We start from the raw sequence: 21,362 nt of genomic DNA, 5'->3' as shown, positions 1-21,362 counted from the left end.
CTAGTTAATTAATTTAGTTCATTTTAGTTCAAATTAGGTTTAGCTAGTAATTTCATTTTCTTAAAAACGAAAAACCCAAAAATATTTTCTTTGCATCATTTAAGTATTTAAGTTAGTTAGTTTGCATTTTAGTTAATTTAGATTTGATTTGTTTTAGAAGTTACTAATCGTTTTCGTGTTTTCTTGTTTTGTTTTCATCTTTGTTTATCTTTTCTTTAGAAATTGTCTAGTTTGTTTCAGCTTAATTAGGTGCAATGGATTGGGAAGGACCTGAAGGACCCGAGTGGAGCATGAACAAAGACGCGAAAATGGCAAAGCAAAAATCCAGATTCTGCACAAGGCAAACTAGCGCCGCTGAAGGGAAACCAGCGCCGCTGGGAGCACCCACCAGCCGCTGGAGCACACTGGTAGAGCTTCAGGTTTCTTGTTTCACGCATCTGCAGCTTCAGGACCTCGTGGCAACATCTGAGAAAACGTACTTAGGCGTAATGTGGAGTGTTTTGAACAGTTATGGTTTGAGAATTGGGAAAACGCATGGCTTAGGATGAAAGAGATGGTTGCCCTCCTCGGGGATAAGAATTTGAAGACTACCAATTACATTCCTTGGTTCTACCATGGATTGCGCGAAGAAGAAAGAGCTAGACTAAGTTATGAAGCAGCCCATAACCTGTTTTTGAATAAGACTAGAGATGAATTTGAGTTCATGGATAAAAAAGTGCATCGAGAGGTGCTCGAGTACAACGAGGATAAAGGATTCATAAACCGACTCAAGGAAGAAGGATTATACAAAGGGAGTCTGAAAACCATCATAGGATTGAAACCGGAGGAAAGGAAGTATGATTGGGAAGCAGCAAGGCAAAGGATGGCGAGGATGGAACAAGGGAAGAAAGCGGGGAATGCAAAAATCAATAAGGAAGACAACCTCCCCAAATATGCTCACATGCTTAGAGAATTCGACTTCAACTTTGGAACAACCGACCCGGTCTTGGAAATGCAGAATTTCAAACAAGACGAGAATGAAGATGTAGATGAGTCATGGGAACGGATGAAGTTGATAGTGATGAGGATAAGAAAGAAAACATATTGCCATGACTTGGGGTACACGGATTTTTTCTACCATGGAATGGAGGAGATAGGTCCCAAGAAGATAACAAGATGGTTTAAGATGTCTCAAAGAGTTGTAGAAGGGGGGGGGGTTGAATACAACTTTTAACTTAATCAGCCTGAAAATACTTTTAATGCGGAATTTAAGTTATATTAAAGTATTTGTCCATATTCAGCTTAAGATTAAACATATTAATGAAACAAAAGGTAAATAAACAAAATATAAAGACAGTAAAGTAAAGTGCAGTCCAAAAACAAAGTGCAAGCTGATTTTTAGCTGATTCTTTTATTAATGAAAGAAAAAAATCACAAGTAGTTGTGGAACAGATTAGCCTACAAATCTAACTACTTGGTTGAATAGCAAGCTACAACTTTTTCAAATAACTCTACTAGCCTAAGCTGAGTACAACACAGATCCAAGCTGATAGCTCTAATCGTTGTGTGAGTTAATGAAAGGATGGACACATTCTTGAGACACTAAGGAGGGTTTATATAGGCATCAACCATGCCTTGGATGTCGTCCATTTCTTTCTACGTGTCTTGATCTAATGGTCTCTGCATGATCAGTACATGGTGATAGTGACATTGTCCTTTTTGTTCCCCATGTGCATACAAAGGTTGATCGTGCAACAACAACTAAATGGACACCTCATAGAATGTTTACAATCAACAACTGGCACCGAGAATGTCCTTTCTGATGCTTATCCAGTTGATTGAAGATATATACAAAGTTGTAACAACACTAGAGCACTTGCAAGACTCCAGGCTGAATATGTACCTTTCATGCTGACTGTAAGGTTTAAGCTGATTTCCACCCATCAGCTTGATCTTCTATCCTTGTTCTTCATCTTTGATTCAGACCAAGTGCTTTGTTTATTTTGATGCAGCTTGAGAGATACCATCTTTCAATGAAGATGTTTAGGCTAACTAACCAGGACTTAAGTATTTCTTTGAGTTGTTTGTCATCTTCAAATCTATCATGTAATGTATGAATAACTTGAATCCAACACACACAACAACGAGCATAAGCAACGAAACAATACTAACAACATTGCTGAAGTGATAAGGAATTGACAAGACCGAACCTAATGTGCTTGATAGGAATAACAACAATAGTCGAATACCTTAACATTACATCCACTTTTATACATGTATTGTTTTGCTTTCTCAAATGTGCATTTTAGTTCAAGTTGAAGCTATTCACACATGAGATATCAACCCAACAAAACTGGTAACCTTATAATGATTTCACCACTTGTAACCTATGAGAAATATCTATTTTAACCTGTCCCTCGTATCTCTCATCCTACTATTGATTTAGTATAAAGAGTTTAATACATTTTATATATATCTATATACTATATTATAAAAAAATAACACTTTGTTATTACAAGCGTTGAAAAATATATAATATTTTCACTTATCACTCCTTAAAATACTTTTACTTACACTACCCCCTTAACATTAATGTTAAGTTATACAATTAATTCTCAATCTTTTAAAATATATCTATTAACCCTTTACATCAATTATCTATATCACTTGGCGCCTCATCTACCACCAATAGTCGCCCCACGACCACTTCGTCGCCACCACGACCACCGTCATATTGCACGAATAATGTGCTAGTGATAATTTAGTAATGTGTCTGTATGGCATAAACAATAATTTAAGTTTCGCATTAAACATTAGTAGCACATTGGTAAGGTCTAAGACTTTCAAAAAATCAGCTAGGGTTCGAATCTCACTTCCTACATTTATAGGAATGGATTATTAGATGGGGTTGTCGAGAGTCCTGGGTTTCATCCAAGCATGTGTGGTTCGAGATCCACATACTGTTGAATTAGATTTCATTGTGGTGTCTCGGATGATAATAATTTTTTTTTTTTGTAAAGTTAGTTTCGATTCAGACGTGCTGGAGGGAATTTTAACCAACGATTTGTTGGACCTCCAACCCCCTCCTCATGAAAAATACTTTGAGATGAGAAACCCAAGACTCGAACTCGAAACCTTGGGGAAAAAACTCACCTCCGAGGCCCACATAGTTGATTTAGAAGATACCTCTGGCCAACCCACCTAAGTTTTTGTTAACATGTCAAATTTTTGTATTATGGTTTTGTAAATTACCACAAGATAGTATTATTTTTAAGAAATACATTTATCAAGTTATTTTTTATATATTGAATTCCTTTGTGCATGTTGCGACAAACAATTAAAATTAATTAAACACTACCTAAAAGATATTTTTTTACTCACATTTTCTTTCAAAAAAAAATAAATTAAATGTAAATGGAAAGTATTATTTACGCACATTATTATTATATAATACATTTGAAGAGGCTATTAACTATAACCAATGTTGTAAATAACGACCTTAATGGCCGTTATAACAGTAACGGAGGTCCACAGTTACGTTAAGGGTGTTGGAGGGTAAATTTCAAGGTCTGAGTCAATAAAGGTCAAATAACGGATTTAACGGCCGTTATAACGTGATTTAACGGTCAAATAACGGAATTTAACGGTTAAATAACGGATTTAAACGGCCAAATAACGGTCAAAAGACATCCTTTTTGACTAATTTTGTTAGAAAATTGCTAATATGTATATTTTTTTTTATATAAGTTCCTTTATATTGTATAGTCTCCGTTATAACGCCGTAATAACTCCGCAAAATGAGATTTAACCTTAAAGGTAGTCGACCGCCGAGTGATCGCGAAACATTATTTACAACCTTGACTATAACAGAGTTTGGATTTTTTTTTGTTTGGCCACTTAGCTTTTTGTATTTAAATTTTGGTCACATATTTTAGATACCCCTTACACTTTTGTCACAAACTTTTTTTATATATAAACATTTTGTCCTCTATTTTTTTGTTTTTTCGTTTTTCACATAAATTTAGTTTTTTTACATTGAAGTACCATATATTTTGGTCGTTTGTTTTCTTGTTACTATTTAATGACCTAACGAACAGTGAAGGAAACAAGTCAATGAAGGAAGCAAGTTGTCTGCTGCGCAGCAGTCTGCCAGTCTGTTTACTTTTTCTTTTAGAATTCGTTTTTTAATTATCTTAATGTTGCATATTTAGCTCTAAACGTGTGTATTTTATTTGTAATCCTATCTGACATGTTGTTGCGTATCTAGCCCTTTTTGTCATTAGTATCATATTACATGTACTTCATAGATAAAAACCACTATCAGAACTTTCTCATAGCAAAGTACAAACTTTAATGCACAAAAATAGTTTATACTAACAACCCTAAGTGCCTTCGTTAACAAAACCCAATTTATTATCCCCGGTCAACGTTCAGATAATCCACAACTTACGACCATAGAACCTATAAGAATGCGTATTTGATTTTTGATTTTTATCTTTTTCCTTTTTGTGTAATACTTTTCCCCCGTGTTTACCTTACATTTATTCTTTAATCTTTACTCATTTATTAATATATTAATTTGTACGGACTTTCTATGGTTTTCTTTATATAAGAAAACAGTTGATATTTGCATAGGCAACGACCAGGTAATCACATAACACTATAATGCAATATTTTTAAAAAATTTTCTTTTTAACATGTTACAAGTTTTATGTTTCATTATGTTTTCCCGGGCAACGTCCGAATTAAAAAGCTAGTTCTTGTTATAACGAATACTTAATACAGTATATTAAATTTAAGTTTTGCTAAATGCACTAAGAGTTGTGATGAAGCTGTATTAAATAGTTGTACACTTAGCAAAAATTTAAAGGTGGTTTTTAAAATGAAAAGTATAAGTTTTTTGAGCATTTTGTAGTCATAGTTGTTAAACTCTTACGAGTCACGAGTCAAATCTTACAAGTCGAGTCGATTTACACCAAAAACGAGTTGACTCGTTGGGAGACTCTTTTTTGTCCAGACTCTTACGAGTCTCATGTGTAATTTCGAGTCTTAAATTTATAACACGAACTACCTAGCTACTTTGTACTACACACTTACGGGCAATGTACCCGATTATATGCAATATAGTTGACTTGGTAAATCCGAGGTCGAACACAAGGACTTTGTAAAACAATTGTTAAAATAAAGTAATTTAGAAAGGGGGGGGGGGTTGTGACCGAGTTGTCACTTTGCAAAAGTTAGAAAATTTGTTAGTAATCCCGAAAGATTAATCGAAAAGAATCTGGTATGACCGGGGCAGGGATCGTCCTCGAACGATAGTAAAAATGATTTTTATGACAATAATAATAATAATAAATGACATCTACTTGGATCAGCTTACATGTCAATCATCGGGTTTACTTGCTTTGTTGAGCGACTTAAAAGGTAGACAAAATGAACTTCCGTTATACTTGAAACTTTAATTGTTTGAAATATAGTTATCGCTTCCGCGAATAATTTCTACTCAAAATACAATTAAGCATTAAGAACCTAAGTTGATTTTATGATTTTAATCTTAAAAAGCTTTTTTTCGAACTGCTTATTCACTTAATCAGATTCCTCTATGATAGATGTTTACACTCTCAAAATGAATTTAATTGTTTAAAATTCCTTATCACTAGTTTCTTCCGAACTCCAACGACTTTAGGTTAATTAAAGATCGATTAACCGTTTCATAAACCAATTGACAATGACATAGATTTCTTCCGAACTTCTAATTACAATTATCAATCAATAAATATACAAGATAAAAATAATATTTAAACTCAAATAAATGTGGTTCTTCGATTAAACATAGGAATCTTGTTCAACAATCGCAGGTAACATCGAACAACCTTATGACATGTTCACTATCCAAGTTGGTACCGAGAGATATAGCCACTCTTAACAAGATAAATAAAACTAACAATCATCAAATATATGAAATCCATAAAATTAATTGTATAGTAATAAAGTCTTGTAATATTGTAACTAATAATAATAGTAATAAAAGAGAAGGGAAGTTGAACGAGAAATTGTGGCTGTTGTGATGATGAAGTCAGAACAGAAAAACTCTAGGTGTATCTACGATTTGCTGCTGCCTTGTGAAAACCAAAAACAAAGTATACCCCTTTTGTCTTTTGCGGCTGACTTTTTTCCTCGTACACCAAAACCCTCACAAAACTAAGCACCTCCAAATTAATTGTCCAATTGATTTACTTGTACTCCTTTTCGCGGCTCTCCTAACCGACCACCCTAGCACCTATTCTTTCTGTTATAGAAGCCCACGAATGGATGAGGCTTGTTGGTATACTAAAGCCCACTTTACATTAGACTTGCATTTAGCTCATAAAAATCTCGACCCCTTTTGTATTCCATATGTATAATCTCCGTCAAGAACAATTAATCACACTTTAAGTCATCTTTTAATTCATTTGTTTCATCAGTGATTATTTGTGCCTACAATCCAATAAATCATATATTAAGTATCAAAAGTCCATAAAATAAATGTAAACATAAAAAGATGATATCACATAAAATAAATATGTATAAAATAGGCGATATCAGAGTCACAGTGTGAATTTGGACCCAGTCAATACGAGTTGCAAGTTTATAATTATTCTAGTTTGATACTTTTGGCTATATGTTATATATTATTTTTATGGCTACATTATTTTGTGTATTATCTATGTATTTTGGATCATTTTAGTATGAATAAGGAGATTAATTATAAGTTTATGATTTAAAACTATCAAATATGTAATATTTTGGTAAACTTATTAAGATAATCAACTTATGATTTGGTTTTAAAGACGTCATATATATATATATACATATACATATATATATATATATAAATTTTTGAACGGTAAATTTAGGCTCAGTGACATGCCTCTTCATATACATTATACGGAATACTATATTTTATACGAGTAACATTTAAAAAATGTCATTACTCTTACTAGTCAAGTCACATTTCGAGTTACGAGTCAAAAAATCATAGTTTCAGGTCGAGTCAAAAGTTACTAGTAGCCCTTAGGAGTGGTGCATTTAACAATTTTTTTATTAAATTTAAATGAAAAGTATATAATACTACGAAAAAGATTAACTCACATACATACATATACATATACATATATACATATATACATGATACAACATAAATAAAATTAAATAGATACAGCCTCACCGCAATTGTTGAGCTTCTTCTACTTTGATTACTTTTGTTTCTTCATCTTCACAATCGATCAATCAATATATATTTTTTTACATTATATTAAAATTAATATTAATATCAAAGGTAAAAGATTCGTTGCGTTCAAGGCAAATATCTGTATATCTATATATTTATGTCTATATTACTTGCTTCTTTCATTAGCGTACACGATTTCTCCATTCTGTCTATATTCTTTCTTTCCTTCATATATCTATATCTGTATATATTTATTAATTAATGTGTGTGTGTATATCTGTATGTAAATTGTAAAGTAGCAGCAGCAGCAGCAGCTGATTTCTTGCTGTATCCATTCAAAGATTGAATAATTACTTTTTATAAAGTTTTTAATTAATAATTATTGTTATCTGAATGTGTATTATCTAGGTTTAAATATCCCCCAAAATCTGATACTCATCTGACTGCCTCAATTTAGAGGTATATGTTCTTTATATGAAACCCTAGTTAACAATTAGTGATGGAAATTAAGGCTGTTTATGATTGCATTTGCATATCGTAATCTTCGGGGGTTTTTTTTTCCATAAAAATACAATCATTTTTATTTTAATGTGATTTTGCCCAACACTGTTTTATGATTATTTGTGTTGCGTAATGCCGTAAGTAGACAATCTGCCGGAAAACGTAATCCCAAACACTCTCTTACTTTTACGCGTTTATCTTAAATAAAGTTATAAAAATATAATATTTGCGAATTTTCGTAACAGCTTCTTGCTCTATTTTATTGTTAAAATGGAAAATTAAGAGCATGATAGAATCTAAGGTCAAAGAAATTGTTATAACCCGATGCAGGTTGCATGCCTTTAAGATAAATGTAGTACAACAAATGATATAAAAATGTATCTGAGTAGAAATGACGGCTAGTGCCGTCTGAAAGTTTACAGTTATAGTAGCTATAGTTGCAATACCTCTTACTTTACTTTAATTAGCAATAATTACTTGATTGTCTGTTGTTTCCTAATGCTTAGTATGAAAAAAGAAATTTTAAACTGAAGTAAAGGCGCCGCATGAGTTCGTATGGATTTGTTTGTTTACTTTCATTCTCACATGCATACATATGACAATACTGACTATTTTTGAAGAGCCGTTTTCATAGCATTTATCCCTTTTTTTTTTCTTCATATTTTGTAGATGGAATCCAAACTGGATTGTGATTCTCATAAAGATACAGAACATGGTCATGATCCGGATGATTCGTCTTCCGTTGCTAAGATAGAGAAGGACAATCCTTCAGGGGCAATAACGTATATTTACAGGCAAGATGTTGTAATTAGCAAAACTGAAGGGAAGACTGGGGTAGTGACTGAAGTTGCGGGTGATTCGGACTCGGATAGCTCCAGTGATGATGAAGATGATGAGAATGAAGAAACTGAAGCAGATGGTCCCAATGAGGGTGATAACAAAGATTCAAATGAAAATAGTGATAACGATGATGACAATGATGATGATGAGAGCATACCACTTCCTGCTGATCATGTTAGAGTACTTTGGAACGATGATACAGAAACAACTCAAAGTCTTAATGACGTCACAGTTATTGACCGAGGATTCTTACATGGAGATTATGTTGCTGCTGCTTCTAATGCAACAGGGCAAGTGGGTGTCGTGGTTGATGTCAATATGTCTATTGATTTAGAATCTATTGATGGAACTTGCATAAATAATGTCAATTCAAAAGATTTAAAGCGTGTAAGGGACTTTCAAGTGGGTGATTATGTTGTCTTTGGCCCATGGCTGGGACGAATAGATGATGTACTTGATAATGTAACAGTCATGTTCGATGATGGTTCTGTTTGCAAAGTTATGAAGGCTGATCCACTGCGGCTCAAAGCAGTCGGCAAGAAGGTTCAAGAAGATGTACATTTTCCGTATTATCCGGGTCAGAGAGTAAAGGCCAGTTCCTCATCTGTATTTAAGAATTCTAGATGGTTATCGGGGCTGTGGAAAGCTTCACGTTTGGAAGGAATCGTAACAAATGTTACAGTGGGCTCAGCATTCGTTTATTGGATTGCTTCTGCAGGCTATGGGCCTGACTCCTCAATAACCCCGCCTGAGGAGCAGAACCCCAAAAACTTAAGGTTATTGTCCTGTTTTGCACATACGAATTGGCAACTTGGTGATTGGTGTCTTCTCCCATCACTTAAACTAAACTCTTCAGTTTGTCATGGCAAAAGCTCCGTGGATAAATCTGAGAGTGATTCAGAAATGGTCCTTGATGAGGATTCCACCAAGAATTCTGACCCTTCAATTGAAACTAGTCAATGCAGTAGCTCAATGACTGTTTCAAAAGTGCCAGCTCACGAAAATTGGCCTTTACACCGGAAAAAGGTTCGTAAGGTTGTGCTTAAGAGGGATAAAAGGCCACGGAAAAAAGAGGAACAGTTTGAAAGGGCCCTCCAAATTATCAATACAAAAACAAGAGTTGATGTAGCGTGGCAGGATGGAACCATTGAACGTGAATTAGATTCAATTTCTCTGATACCAATTGAGAACCCTGGAGATCATGAATTTGTGTCTGAACAATATGTGGTGGAAAAACCGAGTGATGACAATGATGATGACAGTGGTGAGATCAGCCGTGTGGGGGTTGTGAGGAGTGTTAATGCAAAAGAACGCACAGCTTGTGTGAGGTGGTTAAAGCAGGTTGCTAGAGCAGAAGATCCTAGAGAATTTGATAAAGAGGAGGTTGTGAGTGTTTATGAGCTTGAAGGGCATCAAGATTATGATTATTGTTATGGGGATGTAGTTGTTCGGCTGCCTTCTGTTTCTGCAGGTGCTAGTGGTAATGAGAATGTGGCAGAGCTGACTGATCGAAATGATGTCAAAGGAGATTTACCAACTAACTTCTCAGACCTCACTTGGGTTGGAAATATTACAGGGCTCAGAAATGGTGATATTGAAGTTACTTGGGCTGACGGAATGGTATCAATGGTAAGCTTTCCCATATATATCTGAAACGTAGGCCCATTATTCTATTTAACATTCTCCAGATTATCAGCATGATACCTGAATATTATGCTGCGAGATAAAGGTGGCAAGATGGCTGGGTTGGCGGGCAGGGTGATTGGTCAAAATAGGCCATATTTAGGATGGGCTGAAACAGGCTGAGCTGAATCACACTTCTTTGTTTGTTTATAAAGTATCAATAAAAAATCCACAAAATAACATCTCTTACAAAAATTGTAATCTAAATCTTGCCATCCTCACATAAGAAGAGTAACTGAGTACCAAAAAATCTTTTGTGTAAGATATACAAATTACAATCAAACAATTGACATTGTCTAAGACAATGCTGAAATCTACTATTGAAGCTTAATGAAATGACCACTTTGTTGGCTACACAACATGACATTAAGAGTCCATAAAATGTCACTTTGATGTTGGACCACATGGCAACATTCTTGAGCTCTAATTACAGCAGAATTAGAAAGCATAAAAGATAGTTAAACGCACGACTTAAAGTCTTAACCTAACAATTGACGCTGAAATTTAGCATATTTTAGTAACATCACATTATCTTTATTACAGTCATCCCTTATTATCTTGTTGAATAAGAAAAGCACAAATTCATCTTTAAATAAGATATTAGTTTCGTAGGAATTCCGAAGCTTGGAATTTCTTTTATGTTATGGGGATTTGTGCAGGAATATCCACCATATATTAGAAAGAAAACACTCTTATGTATAGGTACAACTCATAATGATAAAATTTATTCTTAATTTAACAAGATAAGTCAAAAAACTCAGATTTTCAATAGTCATTAAGCACGAATTCTTTTTTTTCTCTATACCATTACGCAAATTATAAGTTTTCTGTTGTGTGTACTTGTGGAAATGGAATAAGGTTACTCTTTTTGTGATATTAATTTCAAGCAGTCTTTATTGATATACTCTTGCGTGGGACCAGGTTGGTCCGCAAGCAATTTATGTTGTTGGCCGTGATGATGATGATGATTCTGTTGCTGGTGCAAGTGAAGTCAGTGATGATGCAGCCAGTTGGGAAACCGTTGAGGATACAGAAACAGAAAACCTTCAGAAGACACTAGAGGTTCATTTCTTTCAAAGTTCTTATGATGCCCATGATATTCTTTATATATATTATTTATTTATGCGATATCATATTTTTTATCACCTTTTTTAATTTAAAGGCTAGAAGTCTAGAACGCTTTTTTCCTTATCTATTCTGATATTTTTTTTGTACACATATAATGATTATGCTTTACTATTATTTCTTAACAAAGCACTACATTCAACCTCATCACTAGTTTTAATCTAGTCCTATTATCTAATTGTCACGTCTTCGTTTTTAGTGTTAATTACTCAGTCTTTTGGATAGTCAATTTCGTGCTAGCTACTTTATCATACTAGCTGCAAAAAAGCCTTTAAAGAAGATACCTAATTACTTCATGTAACCTTATTGAAGAAACTTCTACTCTCATCTCACAGAAGGCTTTTTCTTTTTCACAAGAATGTCTCTCTTGGTCATACAGTTTTATTAATTTTCTAATAATTATAATTTCCATACAGTTATATGAATGATTATTTGATTATTACAACTACAAAAGCCGAATGCACATACAAGATAAATCTTGCAACCTGTTTTCTTACAGCTGATTGCCTGATTATCTGGTTCCGCTTATTCAAATTGACATAGTTACTATCAAAATGCACATCGAAACACCCTCTCTTTCTCTTACTAGTTGCTTCCAAGACTGATGCAAAATATAATTTTTCCTCAGGATCTTGGGATACAAAATGGCTCTGACCTCAGTCTTGAAGGGGAGGAGAATACATCTGAAAATATTCAAACGAATGGTCCACTTTCCATACCTCTTGCTGCTTTTGGATTTATGACAAGATTGGCGAGTGGAATATTTTCTAGGGGTCAAAGAAATAACGATCATTTAAGTATAACTTCTGAGGGTGACATTGAAGTATTGGTGGAGAGAAATGGTGCTACAGACGCATCTGTTGAAATGCCAGATCCTGATAGAGGAGTGGAGAATGATGTTATCAAGGAATCAAGTTTATCTAATGCACCTGCAGAACTCAATAGCATGAATTGTAGTAAAATCAGTGACTCCCTAAGATCGGAGGTTGACCATTCCAGATTTAAAGGATTTGATATAGTTAAAGACCCTCTTGATCATTACTATCTTGGTGCCAACGGACAGGTAAGTTGCACATTAATTATTATGCTTTGAAGTTCGCTTCAGTATCCACCTCTGAAACTTTCAATACGAGAGTCGCTTTATCTGGCTTGTTATGTGCTGCAGAACTAGAATTAGGGTTTATGTTGGTTTTTTTACCTGTTCAGTGTAGTAGTTCATATTTGGTTCTATAAAGCTCTATATTCTGACCTTTGTAAAGTAATACTGCACATTTCCATTTGAAGACAAGGTTTCTTTCTGGGAGACCTTGTGTGTTCGAGAATTTTTGAAGTTTTAACTTCAAAAACAAAATCTAGGATCTATTTAGTTTTTTATAGCTTTGAATTATATGGTTTATGCAGTTTCTAGGAAGTGTTTTAGAAAGTCTGATAGTTAAGAAGTGGTTTTAAAATCACATTTGACTGATTTTTTGTTATTCTAGCTTAGTTCTTTTCTGAGACTCACTACCTGTTGGTTTAGTTCCTTCTGTGATGTCTCCCATCTTGATTATTTTTAAAACAGAGTTACGATGCATGGTAGGTGCAAAAATGTTTTTCATTCAGTGAGATTTTCATCAATTAGGGATGGTATTCGGTACCATACCGTACCGAACCCATTGGTACCGAAACCGAAACCATCCAAAACCCAAAACTGATACCGTACCGAAACTATAGAAATCGGATAACAAAAGGGTGATTCTATCAACTGATACACATCATAGGCTTGCTACCGCAGCTACCCGTCTCGTATGACGCTTTCTATGTATGTTAATTTAAATCTTAAAAAGATGACGGTGGCTTTCATGATGAATATATATATATATATATATAGTATCAGAGAGAGTTCTTTAAATGGCAATAAGGATTTATGCATAAAAGCATATTGTATGAGTAGGAGTCTGAGATGTCTAAGATCTTAGTTTAAGCATAAGCATTAAGTGATTGATCAGAAACATTAATTGATCATTCTTTTGTTCTTGGACTTGCACCAACTTCTAGTGTCCGTGTGTCACATAGCTAAGTTCAATTGTGGAGAAGTCACTAACAAGAATTCAGATATGGCATAGTCGTATAATAGCTAAGGCTAAACAAAAACCGAGTTTTCCATGCATCTTTTTTTTTATAGATAATCATTTAGCACACCAATGCAATGGGTTCATGCATGACAGTTTGTTTATGAAATGGCAAAGGCAGAAACAATAGAGAGACTAAGCATGTACCTAAAAAAACCTTAATATTCCCTAATGGTACCCAAATCGGTTTCCCTGGTACCGAACCGGTACCAATCCGATTGGTACCGAAACCGAAAATTAACCAAACTAAAAACTGATACTGATATCGAATCCCTTTGGGTACCGTTTTTCGGTAGCGGTACCGGTTCGGTTTCGGTATTTCGGTAATTCTGCTCAACGGTAATTCTGCTCAACCCTAGTTGAGAGTAAGATAATACATATAGAAACAATAGTGTCTCCAAGCTGTCTTAGATCATAAAAGATCAGATATATACAACTCTATATGAAGTTTCTTCTATCAGCTAAATACCACAATAGTCTTATTCAAAGTTCAAACATCTATATATGTATTAAATATTCACACTTCTCTTCAAACTGATTCTTGGATGTTTCCTATTCCTAACTTGCCAACCCTTTGTGAAAATATAAGCTACCAAGTCTTTTCATTAGATGAAAGTAGATAATCATCTCTCATCTTTTCTTTCATGGAGTCCCCTCTATTTGAAAGTGAATATGTGTATAGGTTGTTATGCTTCCAAAGAATGCGACTATGCGAGTTGAGAGTGAGCATGTGTATAGGCTATGCTTTCAAAACATGCGAAGGGGAAGATTGTATTTTTAGGAATGACACCCAAATGAAGTTTAACATTAGTTTGAAAGCCTGTTACATTGATGAGCAATAGTACCCGTGCAATGCGGCGGTGAGATGGTGAGAGTGATAGGTCATAGGAGGTGATAAGTCATACAGTGTAATAGCCAAATGCCTTAGTCGTACGGACTCTGTGCTCGGATTTAAAAATTCGTCGAAAGTATATCGAATGACATCTCTAATGAAAGAGCATGAAATTTTAAGAACACCCATGCAATTTTTATAATTTATCGATATACGGTTTTTGAGATAAAAGATTTTGAATAAATTAAAGGAATAAAATCATTTATGGAGGAGAGAAAAAAATGAGTGATAAAGATTTGAGGAGAGAGAAAAATGAGTGGTTGAGATTTAAGGGTATTATAGGTAGTTCAAATAATCTTTTGAGATTTTAAAAAGGGGTAAAATGCTTTATAAGATAGTATAGATAAGTAGAGGTCTGGGCAGGCTTCCAACAATCTATAGGAACTTCTTCATGAAAGAGTAATGAGATGCTGATGTATGACAGATGACCAATCTTTAGTTTTGCAATTCATTTTTTATTGGTATGAAGACATGAGGATTCATAGATCATCCTTCTTATTTACAGCTTAAAGAGTATCTCCTTAAAATAATTAGAATTACCTAAAGAAGCCGTTTCTCATACTCTTATAGTGTCACAGCAATGCAAGTTCACCTCTTGCCGCCAACTTTGTAAGAGTTTCATGCATTTTGTTGGAAATTGGGCTCCTTGTATAGGGTGTAATCAGAGTCTTGATATATAGATTCAATAGCATTGATATTGCCTCTAATTAGGCATTTTTAAAGTTTTCGAGATCACTTTAGTTGTGTTGGGTAGTTAATTGATATAACGCGCTTAAGTTGGTAATTCAAGATGAAGGTTGTAATTTACTTAAGAAAGCTAAACTCTGAGTTCATCAACCATATGCTCTAATGGTTTTACAATATTTCATGGTGGTTATAAAATTTGAGGGTTGGTATTACCCGGGTTCATCTCTGTGGCACGCTAGAATACAAAATTGGCCATTGTTTTGACTATACAATATTTAACCAAATTATAAATTTTATTGTTAAAGTTTCATATATCAAGTTTAAAGGTGTGTTCTCCGCTGTTGTCTTCAGATATTGTCATACGTAATTATTCAAAAATCGTGCAAATGATGAGTAATAGATATGAAAACCAAGTGTTGAAACTTAAAGTCCCTAAACTAATTCAAATTTACATTCCTTTGCCAGTTGCTTCTACCATTTTCAGATCCGAATTTTCTATCTCCCTTCTTATTCTATTCTATTTTTAATTGAAAAGCAAAGATTTCATATCTAAATTTTCTCAATCTACTACTTTGTTTAATAGCGTACAACATTGTTAATATGTGCAGACTAACGCTGGAAGGAGATGGCTAAAGAAAGTCCAACAAGATTGGAACAGCCTCAAAAAGAATTTGCCAGGTATTTTCTGAGTTAGTGCTCTATTTCCATTTCTCATATTTGTGAGGTTTCAGCTAGTTGAGTTTTTCGCGTGTTGTATACAGATGGAATTTATGTTCGAGTTTATGAAAATAGAATGGATCTATTAAGGGCTGTGATAGTTGGAGCATATGGAACACCTTATCAAAATGGTCTTTTTTTCTTTGACTTTCATCTTCCTCCAGAATACCCTGATGTTCCACCTGTAAGGCACCTATTCTCTTTTATATAGTATATTTTTGTGATTGGATTTCTGAGTTAATTTAATTGTCTTTTTGTTGCAAACTTATCATTTTCTTTATGTAAATGCTAAAAACCATTAGTCTCGCTTGCAAGAATGAGTGATTTTGGACAATTGTGGAATTGTAGATGTAGCAACTATTTGTGTTATATTTTCCCTTTTTGTGTAAACCATGGTGGAGTTTGGGCTATACAAAATATTTTATTTTTAGTAATAATCTATTATCTTATCCTGATATAATGATCCAGGAGGTTTCGATGTTTTCTGCATTATAAATGCTGGATGACAATCAACCTATTTATCTGTTTGTTCTTTAGCTATTTCTATTTTTTGTAACCTTATTTTTTTTGAACGGCTATAAATTTTATTACCAAAACTTCGGCAAAACGCCAAAGCAAGAAACAATTACATAAATATTACAGTAAAAAAGACGGACTAAACTGCAAAACTGACCATCTATTTGTAAAAAATCAGTTCAAAGGTTCCCCGTTGATGTTATATTTTTACCTTATTTCCCTTCTGCTGGTTACAGTCAGGTTATTCCTTGGTATAATTTGTTTAACATCATTCTTCTATTAATTGTTTGTGATATTGATGCAGTCAGCGTATTATCATTCAGGGGGGTGGCGAATCAATCCAAATCTTTACGAGGAAGGAAAAGTTTGCCTTAGCCTGTTAAATACATGGTCAGGAAGGGGTAATGAAGTTTGGGACCCTTCATCGTCTAGCATCCTTCAAGTTCTTGTTTCACTCCAGGGTCTTGTGCTTAATTCCAAACCATACTTCAATGAAGCTGGGTATGACAAACAACTTGGTACTGCAGAAGGAGAGAAAAATTCTCTGTCCTACAATGAAAATACTTTCTTACTTAACTGCAAAACGATGATGTATCTCATGAGAAGGCCTCCCAAGGTAACACATTCATTACGTCCAGTTTATTTTTTGTCTTTACATTTTTCTAAGTCTTTTAAGTGTGTTTACAAGTAGAAGTGGAAAGATAGGTGGGTTGAGCAGGCTAGGTAATGGATCAAATGGGCTGGGTCATGTTTTACTGGGTTCTTCTATAGACATTTGTCTATATTTGAAAATTTTAACACATTAAATACACACACAAAAGCTATACCCATGCAATAATAAAACAAGTTTATGAATAAATGATTTAGGGTGTTTTTGGACAAAGTAACTGTTTGATCGAGTTTGATCCCTTTCCTTCGTAGGTAGCTATTATGTTTGTCTCGTTTGACCCGTTTGTGAGAATATGCAACCCCCATTGGTCTTTTCAGGGTAGAGGGGCTGAAAATACCATCTCTACTGTGATATATTCTTGCGTATTATACGGTTTGTGATCACAGTGTGATAGTTATCAATTTATCTGGTACCAGAGAAGCCTATTCGTGAACAATGATTAATTTTACTTGCCCACCTAGCTATTCTAGGTTGGGGGTAGGTCCTGGACTCCTGGTGGGGCATTAATACTTACATTTTAGTTTTTGTAACTATAATTATTATCTGGCACTATAAAATTTTTTGATAATTCTAAATAGCTTTACTTGTTTTTCTTTGGATTTGACAATGAAAAATGCAACAACAACGAGAACTATATTCTCTTATATGAATTGTATCAGTAGTTTATACCATACAGTGAATTGCCATTTAGGTTGTTGCTAAAGTTGGTTCAGATGTTGCTTTAAGCTATGTAGATGATCACTGCGTCGACAATTTAGTTGAATTCGAACCTAGAAATTCTTAGGGACTGTTTCTTTTAGTGTTTTGAAGTTAGATATGTGATAATCATGACTTGAAGTCGAATAATCAGATTTTAGTGGTAAACTAAAGAGATTTTACCACTAATTTTAAGATTATATGGCGGGCACAGTCAGATACCGCTGCAACAAAGCCTAATCTTAATCTTAATATATACTATAAGACAGTTGATCTAATGACTTATTAACCAATCACATCGTTCGATTTCATCAAATTGACTTTTGATGATGTCATCATTTAGATAAGCTACAAATTAAAAATCTTAATAATCATTATCTATACTTCTATATACTATATTATAGAAAGAATAGCCTTTTTTATTTTAGGTAATGTTGAAAATATGTAATATTTTCACTTGGCACCCCTTAAAATACTTTCACATACACTACCTCCTTAACATTAATGCTTAAATTACACTATCAATCCTTTATGTTTTAAAATATATCTATTAACCCTTTACATCAATTATATACACAACTCAACGTCGCTCCATCACTAACCGTCGCCCAACCATCACACCGTCGCCGCCACGACTACCTCCGCATTGCGCGAGTATCGTGCTAGTCCAAATATATTATTATATCAATATTTATATTAATTTGTAGAAAAAGTCTCATTAATTTACACTTTTTTGTTTTCCATCAATAATTTACACTTTTTAACCCTGAATACTTAATTTATATTTATTTTTAGCCATCAACTTGAGAGAATTTTTTAAAATTTACAATCATTTAATTAAATAAAAAATATTTTAACATATGAAATATTTTATACAAAAAATTATTTAAAAACCTAATGACTTATTAACAAATATTAGATTAGATTTTTATAATTATAAATATTAATATTTGGTTGAATATTAGATATAAATACAATGTGAACTCTAGATACATATCTCAAACATAATAACAGATAACGATATACAACATCATTATCCTAAACACAATAGGAATCACATGAGATGAGACGATCATAGAACCAAACATAATTTACAACAGAGGGTTACTTGAATCTTAAATCCAAATCAATATAAACTTCATTCAAGATTCATTTTATCTCTCAATAAAAAAGGTACATAATTTTCTCTTTTTTTGTATATTAGTTTTGCATTTTAATGTTTAAAGTTACTGTTGTCACTCAAATCAAGAGTCCTAATTTTTATCAAAGAATATAAAAACGATCCTAATTGTTATCATATTATCATAGAACAAGTGATTGAAAATAAACCTATGCGTGTTATGGACGCGCATCATAATTAAATACATATACTTGAATGTCAAGTACAGGATCACAAATATGTTTATATTTTAATTCTTAATTATCTTTCATAATAATATAACATTATGAGTACATCTGGTTTTAAAATATTCTATAATGGAGAAATTATTATATATAGCTTATGCCTTGTGGAATGACCACGACAAACAATTCCATCAATATGTCTAGGCTAATAATGACAGTGATAAACCTATTATTATTGTACTACAACTTGCAAGATATAACACTTAAAACCGTATTTCTTCAAAATTATAAGCCTTTATGACTTAAATGTATGAAGCTTTAAATATTGATAATATCGTAAATCCCGTGTCCATTGTTGGACACGGGTCTAAAATCTAGTTATTAATTATTTGATGGTAGGATAAAGCTGTTTTATGTATCCTTGACTTATTTGGGGAGATTGTTACTTCCATTTTATATTACATTATATTAGACCAAAAATCGTTTTTTGATGAATTAATGTAAGATCATGTATTATGTGGATTTTAGTTTCTCTCCTTTGAAGAACCATTTTGAAATGTTGGCTCCCTTCTCCTAGCTGGGCAGGGGATTAATAAAAGTTGCATTTTCCAAAACAAAAAATAAAAATGACCAAACCACTTCAAACTCACGATTCAAACACCTTAGTCTGTTTTGAAGTTACATTAACTAAACTTCTTTTTTATGCAGGACTTTGAAGATCTTGTGAGTGAGCATTTCAGAGATCGTGGTTATTACATTCTCAAGGCTTGTGATGCTTACATGAAGGGTTACCTAATCGGCTCTCTTACAGAAGACGCTTCTATATGTGAAACAAGTATTGCAAATGCAAATTCAGTTGGTTTCAAACTAATGTTAGCCAAGATTGTGCCAAAACTTCTATCAGCACTCAATGAAGTAGGAGCTAATTGTCAGGAGTTCAAACACTTACAAAACTCATAGTAGATCTTCTATCACGCAAGGTTGGTTTTTTGACTACTTACCTTCAAAAGCTTGATTCTGATCAAACGCGATTTCTATGGAAAGGGATATTGTACATTCAGTTCTTTTGTTGATTCATTATCCAATATCTTAATTTATCAAGCTAACCACATTGATATCGGAGCGTGTTTTTGTGCTACTTGTCTCCTCTTCGATTGGCTTTGAAGAGGCCTTGTGGGTTTACTGGTAATTAACCTTTTGTTTTACAATGAGTTTGTATGATAAACTTTTGATGAATTAAGCATTGGCATGGATTATTACAAAACAACGTTGACGAAATAGTTTGAAGGATAACTGGGTTTTAGAAAGTAAAACCACTGAGATCATGTGTTTTATGTGTTTACTAGTTTTTTGTAGGCACACACATCATAACAAGATGTCATGCTCTTTAATTTATAGTTTTATGTGTTTTCTCCTTCACCCAAATGTTAGTTCATACAACTGCATCTTCTTACGACGATTAATTAGGAGATACATAGTAGTTCTGAATTGCTTGAATGTGCTCTCACGTTTTTGCCGCAAATTTGTGGCGGAAATTGAACCTGCAGCTTAGTTATCTCACCAACACCGGTAGCTTAATCAAAACCCAAGTGGTCTCACTCATTTTGGAGCTCCGTGTGCTGTTGGTATCCTCTGCCTCAGACCAAATAAGAGAGAGTATATGAGGCTAAAAAGGCGGCTTTGTTGATGTAGGAAAAAGAAACCAGAGACGACTATCCAAGATGAACGTTGAAAGCAAAAATACAAGTTATTGGCCTTAAGAATGCAAGACTAGAAATACAATATAAACTATAAAGTTGATGACTAAATGCTGGTATAAATACAAATGCAAGATCAAATTATTGCAAAATACAAGGAAATGTTAGAAGCACTATTGTCACCTGCATTAAGCATAAAAATTGCAGCATTACAAGTGCTCATGTTTTCTGTTTTCATGTATTTTTGGAAAAAGATTTTAAAAAATAATGCGTGTTTTTCTACAACTGACCAAAGCCTAGACAATGGGTTGTGAAATTGTATCAGTCCTTGAGATGTTGAATTGATATCACCGAACACTAGACTTAATGTGAAGGCACTTGGTTAGGATGCAATTCGGTCTTTCAAGTTTCAAAACCACCATAGATCTCTTTCTGAGTAGTTTGACTACTAATACATGTGCCTATAGATTGTTGTTGAATCTTGTTCTTGATGGTTAAAGTTATGTTTGTTCTTATAATGCACCTTGGAAATTATCTGGAACAATCTTATTCACAATACCAAAGACGAATTTATAATTAGTTACTAGGTTGCTTTTGTACCAAACGAGGTATTTTTTTAATATGTGTTTGTGGCAGAGTTGTATTTTTTGAAACTTCGAAGAAGCCAAGAAGTTGACGTTAGCATATCTTCGAT

At 33.6% G+C, this 21,362-nt stretch overlaps 1 protein-coding gene across 2 annotated transcripts; it reads left to right on the top strand.

The window, feature by feature from the left end:
- Positions 1 to 7,186: 7,186 nt before the first annotated feature.
- Positions 7,187 to 20,841, top strand: LOC122578391 (probable ubiquitin-conjugating enzyme E2 23). Of its 2 annotated transcripts, XM_043750347.1 has the most exons (9): positions 7,187 to 7,297; positions 8,360 to 10,159; positions 11,135 to 11,275; positions 11,967 to 12,401; positions 15,637 to 15,706; positions 15,790 to 15,929; positions 16,566 to 16,877; positions 19,680 to 19,951; positions 20,519 to 20,841. In XM_043750347.1, the coding sequence occupies exons 2-8, from the start codon at positions 8,360 to 8,362 to the stop codon at positions 19,929 to 19,931; spliced, it is 3,150 nt and encodes a 1,049-aa protein (XP_043606282.1). In that variant the 5' UTR covers positions 7,187 to 7,297; the 3' UTR covers positions 19,932 to 19,951; positions 20,519 to 20,841. The 2 variants fall into 2 exon arrangements, with proteins under 2 accessions (XP_043606282.1, XP_043606281.1); XM_043750346.1 differs by lacking the exon at positions 20,519 to 20,841 and having other exon boundaries at positions 19,680 to 20,249.
- Positions 20,842 to 21,362: the final 521 nt, after the last annotated feature.

Source organism: Erigeron canadensis, chromosome 8 (assembly GCF_010389155.1).
Source record: "Erigeron canadensis isolate Cc75 chromosome 8, C_canadensis_v1, whole genome shotgun sequence".
Taxonomy (NCBI): Eukaryota; Viridiplantae; Streptophyta; class Magnoliopsida; order Asterales; family Asteraceae; genus Erigeron; species Erigeron canadensis.
This window is presented reverse-complemented; position numbering and strand designations above follow the sequence as displayed.

Excerpts from the sequence above, each read along its gene's own strand:
- LOC122578391 (XM_043750347.1), top strand. The coding sequence starts at position 8,360 with ATGGAATCCAAACTGGATTGTGATTCTCATAAAGATACAGAACATGGT. Across the intron at positions 11,276-11,966 it reads ACCTTCAGAAGACACTAGAG|GATCTTGGGATACAAAATGG; the intron begins GTTCATTTCTTT and ends ATTTTTCCTCAG. Across the intron at positions 15,707-15,789 it reads CCTCAAAAAGAATTTGCCAG|ATGGAATTTATGTTCGAGTT; the intron begins GTATTTTCTGAG and ends TGTTGTATACAG.